Below are 7,608 nucleotides of genomic sequence, written 5' to 3'. Positions count from 1 at the left end.
AGCTTTCCAGTCTTGCTTACCGGTTGCAGATGTAGATGCATGAAAAGCAAGTTCAGTCTCCATAGCTCCAGAAGATCCAAATTCTTCAAGCTCAAAAGAAAATAGTTTCCCAACCAATGTATCTTTGTTGATAGATGTATTAGCCATTTTTCTCAACTCATTAATAATAGTAGCCTTCATTTTGTAAGCCGATGGTAGAGCTCTCGGGACTTTACACAATATAACTGCAATATTTTCATTTCATTTCACCTCGCTCTCCTAGCTCCTACGCAACCCAACTTGGTAGCCTCCTTTCTGTATCCCTTTCTCTCTATTTTTTATTGCACTGCTTCCTATTGTCTCACATCGCAGTCGACAACATACATTCCTTTGTTGTTTCTACTCCATACGCAGCCCCATGTATGGTTGGTTGATATAATGAAACATCAAAATTTATTTTTTCTGAATTTGATTGTGTATAAATTATTTTCCATCAATATTTTGAATCACTTTATGTGATTCATCATCAGGATGAAAGAGTGCAACCATGTTGCACTCCTTCAACCTAGTAATGAATCACAGAGGATGATTCAAAACAATAATGGAAAAAACTTGTTGCACTCTTTCATCATGATGATGAATCATCGAGAGTGATTAAAAACATTGATGGTAAAAATTCTATACACAATCAAATCCACAAAAAATAAAATTTACTTTCATGGATTGTAAAAAACTCATGCATTCAATAATGAAACATTACTTAGATATTAGACTATAACAACATATTTTTGGATTCTACATAAAGAATCTTTGTGAAATTATTTAACTTAGAACAACAATATTTTGGACTCTGCATTAACCTTGGGTAGTAAGATTGCATGATTTTGGAATATTTATTGACCCTGGTTGTAATCATTCTGAAATAATGTTATTTGTATGGATATCATTTTGACTTCAGAAAGAGAGAGGTGAATATTAAGGTTCTCAAAGTTCTTGGGTAGTAAGATTGCATGATTTTGGAATATTTATTGACCCTGGTTGTAATCATTCTGAAATAATGTTATTTGTATGGATATCATTTTGACTTCAGAATGAGAGAGGTGAATATTAAGGTTCTCAAAGTTCTTGGGTAGTAAGATTGCATGATTTTGGAATATTTATTGACCCTGGTTGTAATCATTCTGAAATAATGTTATTTGTATGGATATCATTTTGACTTCAGAAAGAGAGAGGTGAATATTAAGGTTCTCAAAGTTCTTGAAATAAAACAGAAGGTTAGATTTTGTCTGATATTTTTTTTAAATGAATTAATTTACAATCTACATTGAATTGCCTATGTCTTTTGACAATTTTTTTTTATTGTTGTTGTTGTTGTTTTGTTGATAGAATCGATAGAAGTTTTCATCTGATATTTGAAACTTTAGAATGAGCTATCGAACTCAACATCACTAGTTTTTTATCTAGAATAACTTGTTACTAATCGTGCAAAAGAGCTCTCTATCAAAACTTTGTTTCTCTAGATCTGTTAGAATGCCTTTGATGTTGACCTTAGTAAATGAGTTGTAACACTTAACATGGTATAAACTAAATCGAGAGGAATACAGTCTTTATATCTTTCTGTAATAGTGCATCTTTAGTGCTGACTGTTACCAGAATTTTTAAGGAAAGTTTATGGATGACATTTATTCTAAATTTGTAAGAACCCAATCTCCTTTTCCTTCGGGTATTGTTCTAATTTTGAGTTTTCAATTAAGTTTCTTCTATTTGGTTGCTAAATTTATTCTTGCTGGGTGAATATTGTGTGGATGGCTTGGAGTTGAATGCGGGGTTTTCCCAACACCTGGCACTTAAAATTATCTGCACCCACTGTTTGATGTAGTATCATATACCCAATTTGAACTAACTTTTCCCATGAGCTCCATCTAGAGTCAGACTCTGGTATTTTACCTTATTTTGAAACTAAAAATGTCTCATGGGGACACACTACTTGGAATACCTCTTTGATTTTCCACTCTAGCTAATGCCATTGAATCACAAACCAATTTCGTTATTGTGCTTTGTAAGTAAGAATATTTTACTATTTTTCAAATTTTAGAGCATACTTATATTTTGAAAAAACTAGAGATAAAAATATGTTGAAAGATATGAATTTTATCTGTTTGAAAAAAAAATCTAATAAAAATAAATAGTGCAAATAGAGATTGTGTGTCATTTCAGAACAAGATGGCACTCGCTGCACAGTTACTGGCATTTTCTATGTTGCTCATGATTATACCGGTGTTATGTATTTGTTGTTTTGCTGGTATGAGTGGAATTAGGTCGTACTTTTTAACAGTTAGCTAGACAAATAATTGCAGGCACACCACACTGTTGAGCAGAAGATATACATTGAAAAGGAGGCAGCAGACGATGCTAGTATCAAGGCATTACAAACTGCAATCAGGTTGGGTTTTCTTCATTTTCTGTAATTAATCAATACCCAATGAAACCCATGAAATTGTTTCAGGAAAACAATGGTCTTCAACATGTTTTATTAAACTGTGACATGTTGCTTTTTTAAAAGACGCAATCATAAAACTGGGCTTCCTATGCCAAGGCATTGAAACTAAAATTATCCTGGGGAAAATGGTGACAGTATGACCCAAGTTGAAAAACCGGTAATTACAGTAATACTCAAAGCTAATACCAAGGTCCACACTATAATGAAGGCCCTGAATTCTCAAGGAACAAAAAAATACTCAACCATTAGTGAACAAATTTTTTAAACAGGGGTAAATAAGGGCTAGAAGTCTTGCAAAGAACAACGCATTAAACAGTTCTATTTGCAGCAACAACCTGCTTCAATATGCAAGACAAGTCCAAAGTTAATTGCCATTTATCTTTAATATTCCATCCATTCTTTCGATTAGAAGCTCATTTGGCCAGTATGACTCCATTCCACTCCCTAAGATTGTGAGTAAAATTAATAGATTCCAATAAACGAGACAACCATAAAATCTGTATAACAATCTGGGCTAAGTGCCAATTACCTTCATCAAATCACTGCTCATTTAGTAGAGTCACCACCACCTGTGAATCAGATTCTTAAAAATCTTGTTCCAGCCAAGAACACAACCTCTCTTGAGAGCATACAAAATGGTGATTATTAGTATAAAAACCTTTATTAATTGAAAAGATAAACTGGACAAGACCAGAATTATCACACACTAAGCCACCAATACTAGCATGACTAGGGTTCCCAATAAGCTCAAAGCCAAACATATAAGTTTACTAACATCAAGCTTGAATTTGAAATTTATTGGTAAACAGCTTTGTTTTAGATTGGTATGTCTATATCTTTTGACTTGTAATTGAAAATGGGTTGTGTTAAAAAGTATTGTAGTGCTTGCTTTGAGGTGAGAGAGAAAAAGCCTTAGCTTTTTTCAATTGCAAGTCAAGTCCTTAGAAGGCTGTTGTACAATTTCCTAGATACACAAGAAATGCAAGAAGAAGATGGCTAATTATGTAGAGATGAGATTTTTAAAGTTCTCTAAAATCAAATAGTATTTTTAAGTTGTTATTTCTTATGTGTAGATGATTCCCAAATGTTTTATTAATGACTTAGGTCTATCTATAAATAATTGTTCTTAGCCACTTAACACAATCTTTTAGATTTATAAATTGGCAAAATGCAACTAATTTCCATAAACATGAAATTAAAAGGGAGATAAAAACATTTTGTATAATATGTATTAGGTCATATTACATGACTCAATCTATAGAAAAATTTAAGCTATTCTAAAATTGTGAACTAATCCTCACTGACACAATGTATAAAAAAATTGAAAAATTAAAATAAACATTTAATTATAAACTCACTATATATATATTTTGAAAAAATGATTGAAACTTTTTAAGCTTTAACATTATACACAATATATTATAAAAAAATTGTTATCAAATAATTATATAATAGTATATATTTATCTACCATTATTTTGACACATATAAAGACCAAAATCGATTAATATTATCCAAAAACTGAAACATCTCGCTACACCAAAATTCACCATAATAAAAATGTTCACCCCGGCAAAGGATATCATAATAACGCTTTTCCAATGTCTTAATTTCCATGCTTGATAATGTTATTGTTTGCACCTTACGCTGTGTCTTGATAAATTTTTCTTCCTCTGCCATGACATGAAGAACCTTTGAGCAACCATACACTCTTATCTTCTCTGCACTCTTCAAATTCCAATAACACTGTGGTAACCTCTGCAATGCCTCACACTTCATTATTGTCAATATTTTAAGTAAAGGCAGTGCTCCCTCCTCTACCATTGGCAACTGCTCTAATTTCTCTGCCTCCACCACTGAAAATACCTCAAGCTTAGGAAATCCTCCCCGCTTTCCGAATTCTTCTGGGAACTTCACTATATTGGGGCACTTAACAATCTGTAAATGCTTCAGATTCTCAAGCTTCTGCAACGGAGGTACTTGTTTCAACTTGCCACAGTTGAACAATCTAATGTTGCCCATGTTTTTAAACCCACAAAATGAATCCTCTATTTGGATTAAGTGAGGACAAGCTAGCCAGAGTGTCCTCAATTTAGACATGGCAGTCATGTCATTGGGGAGCTTTTCTGTATCTGTCAGATCTAAAAATAGAGATTCCATTTGCTTCATGGTTCCGAACATTCCTTCTCGAACTATTTCACCCTTATTTGAAAGCATCAACCATTTGAGTTGGTTTAGGGTACCCAAATCATTAATTGAAAGCCGACCTCTTCTGCACTTCTTCCATGCTAGATTTCGAGAACCGTCTGCATTCAGGTACTTCAGAGACCTAAGGTTTGAGATCCCATAAGGCATGCACTGCAGATGTTTACATGAACCAACATCCAAAATTTTTAGGGAAGTCAACTGAGAAATGCTGGATGGGAGTTGTGTAATATCAGATTGATAAAGATCCAATACTTGAAGGTTTCTAAGGGTACCGACAGAGTAGGGCAGTTTCTTAATTGGAACAGAGCATAATCTGAGACAAACTAAATGCTTCAAACTTCCCACATTTTTTGGCAACGACTGGAGGGCAGTCCGTGACAAATCCAAGACCCTGAGAGTGGTCATACTCTCAATCACTTCTTTAGGAATTTCCGTCAAAGATGTATTACCAGCCAGTAGCAAGGACCGGATATAGGGAGCTCCGAATGCCTTTGGAACCTTAGTCAAACGGTTGTCCATTAATGAAATTCTGATGTGTCCCTCACATTCATGAGCGGGAAACTCTCCTATATCTCTGCGTGCCTGAAAGAAGCATTTTTCTTCCTTTTCAGCAATTTGGTGTGCTAAAAAGTGGTGCAATACATCATGCACCCTGAAATTGATCACCTTTCCGTCGTGATCCTTATGGATTGGTTCAATAAGACATCGGTCGGCTAACAAAATGAGGTATATCTCTCCAATTTGGACAGGATCCGGCCCAGATATCAACCCTTCTCCAATCCAGTACTTCATAGCAAGTCCAGCCTGGATGACTTCGTCTTCTGAGAAAGCAGCGAGGCAGAGGAAGCACAACTGCAAGGAAATGCCATAGCCTGGTAAGTCGGCCAAAGCATCGTAGCTTAATCTCAACTTGCTTGAAAGCGAGTGCGTAACATCATTCTGCAATCTCTGGAGTGCAAATTCCCATTCATTTGACTGAGCAACACCTGCCATTGCCTGTCCGACTACTTTGATTGCTAATGGAAGTCCCCCGCACTCATTGCAAACGCGCCTCGCTATTTCCTGGTCAATGCTCATGGGCAAAACTCCATCACTGTGTGGAAAAGCATGGATAGAAAACAATTTCCAGCTCTCATCCTCAGTCAAATCTTGCATTTGGATGATTGATGGAGGCGGAACACCCAACTGTGAGAGCACACTCTTACTTCTGGAAGTGGTAATGATGATGTTTGAGTTGTGGAGTGCAGAGTGAGGAACACACAGTTCCTCTAACAAGGATTTTGCACTTGTTTCCCAAACATCGTCTAAAAACAGGGCAAACTTTTGTTTTCTCATGCTTTCATTCAGCCAAATTTTCACACGGTCTTCATCTCTACTGTCCAATATTTCATTTACTTTAAGAGCTATTTGCTTCACAAGATCATTTCTAAGGGTACTGAAAGATGGATTTTGTGAAATAGTAAGCCAAAGCATCAAGTCATTGCAAAAGAGACTCTGTACCTGGTCACTGTTGAAGAGTCGTTTGAGTAGTAGAGTCTTACCGGCCCCGCCTTTCCCAACAAGGCCGAAACGAGACACAATTTTGTGCTGCTGTGAATCAATCAGCTGCAAAAGTCTTGTGAGTGAAGAATCTTGTCCGACAATGAGTGCCTCCTCAATATACTTCGTGCTTGGAGCAGCTGAAGAATTAGATGGAATGAGATCTCCAAATGTGCCGGCAAGTGCTGAAGTATGCAAATTAAGAGAATGCTTCCCCACTTTAATCTGCTCAAGAAGTTGCTGATTTGTCACATGCAGTTGTAGTTGATGCAGAAAAGCAACGGAAGGCGTGGAAGCTAGATGCTTTTCCACATTTTCAATGAGTCGCCTAACCTTTCTGCTCGTTCTGTAACGAGAAAAGAGATGCCAGTATGATTGTACGTTGCAATGCTGGGCCAAATCAGATGCTTCATCCAGAAGAGCATTCAATTCGTTCAACCAAGTATTGATCGCGGAGGGCAAAGGAGGGTCAGAGGATGTACTCACTCTGCCAGAGTTCAAAACTTTTCTATAGCTTTGCATTTCCATGTTCATTAATTGAATTTTGAGAAGCATGGTTTTGAGAGCATCCAACTCTTTCCTGCATCTGATGGCAACATTGATGCATTGAATAACCTGACTCAGAGCCAAATGAATGGCGTAACCAATCATTCCAGGGACGAAGCCAGGATCAGCCATCTGGGTGGTACCTTAGAAAGAAAACTGAAATTCTACTAAAAGTCTCTTTGCCAGGGATAGCAGGGGAAATACAGCCAAATAGAAGCTAAAGCTCTTGCCAGAGAAGCATACTAATCTGTTGGTTCCTTTGAGATGTTATTAATTCGTAGTCCTACAGAGATCTGTTAGACAGTAATCTTATTTGCATAGATAGGAAAGTGTAGAAAGATGTTACAGAATAACCACTAAAAAGACTTTCGCGGCTCTCTGTACTTGACGTGACATCATCTGAAAGCGGTGCTTGAGGAAACGTGTTGGAAAACAGACTCGATCCCGCGTCAAGGTCCAAGCGCGTGCTTGAAAATTTTGATGGGCAGTAATTTACTTCGCTTCGAACGAATGTGTTCAAGTGTTTGAATAGAAAAATAATTGTCAATCCGTGTGCGATCTTGGACATTACGTTGAGGGGTAAATTTTCCGTGTTAAACATGATCTGCAACACCTTTCATTTTCCACCATGTTCTACATATTTTTTCTGCCACCAAATAGTTGGAATGGTAAAGTAATTCTGCTAAGACTGTCAGCATTGACCGACCAACCTCATATACACCTCACCTGTCCACCATTAATGGCGATCTTATCCTCAGCCTAGTCTTATCTTCTAGATCACTCCAATATTATTTCTAGCCGATAAATGCTGCATCTAACACAATGACTATAATTTAT

The 7,608-nt window shown here is 36.5% G+C and overlaps 1 protein-coding gene across 1 annotated transcript; it reads right to left on the bottom strand.

The window, feature by feature from the left end:
- Positions 1-3,951: 3,951 nt before the first annotated feature.
- On the bottom strand, positions 3,952-7,103 carry LOC131043405 (probable disease resistance protein At1g61300). Its single transcript, XM_057976596.2, has one exon. It carries the CDS (start codon positions 6,901-6,903, stop codon positions 3,952-3,954), a length of 2,952 nt encoding a protein of 983 aa, XP_057832579.2. The 5' UTR covers positions 6,904-7,103.
- Positions 7,104-7,608: the final 505 nt, after the last annotated feature.

Source organism: Cryptomeria japonica, chromosome 5, assembly GCF_030272615.1.
Source record: "Cryptomeria japonica chromosome 5, Sugi_1.0, whole genome shotgun sequence".
NCBI lineage: Eukaryota > Viridiplantae > Streptophyta > Pinopsida > Cupressales > Cupressaceae > Cryptomeria > Cryptomeria japonica.
Note: the sequence above shows the minus strand (reverse complement) of the source record. Positions and strands in the feature narration are given on the sequence as shown.

Coding starts and splice junctions, on each gene's coding strand:
- LOC131043405 (XM_057976596.2), bottom strand. CDS start 6,903: ATGGCTGATCCTGGCTTCGTCCCTGGAATGATTGGTTACGCCATTCAT.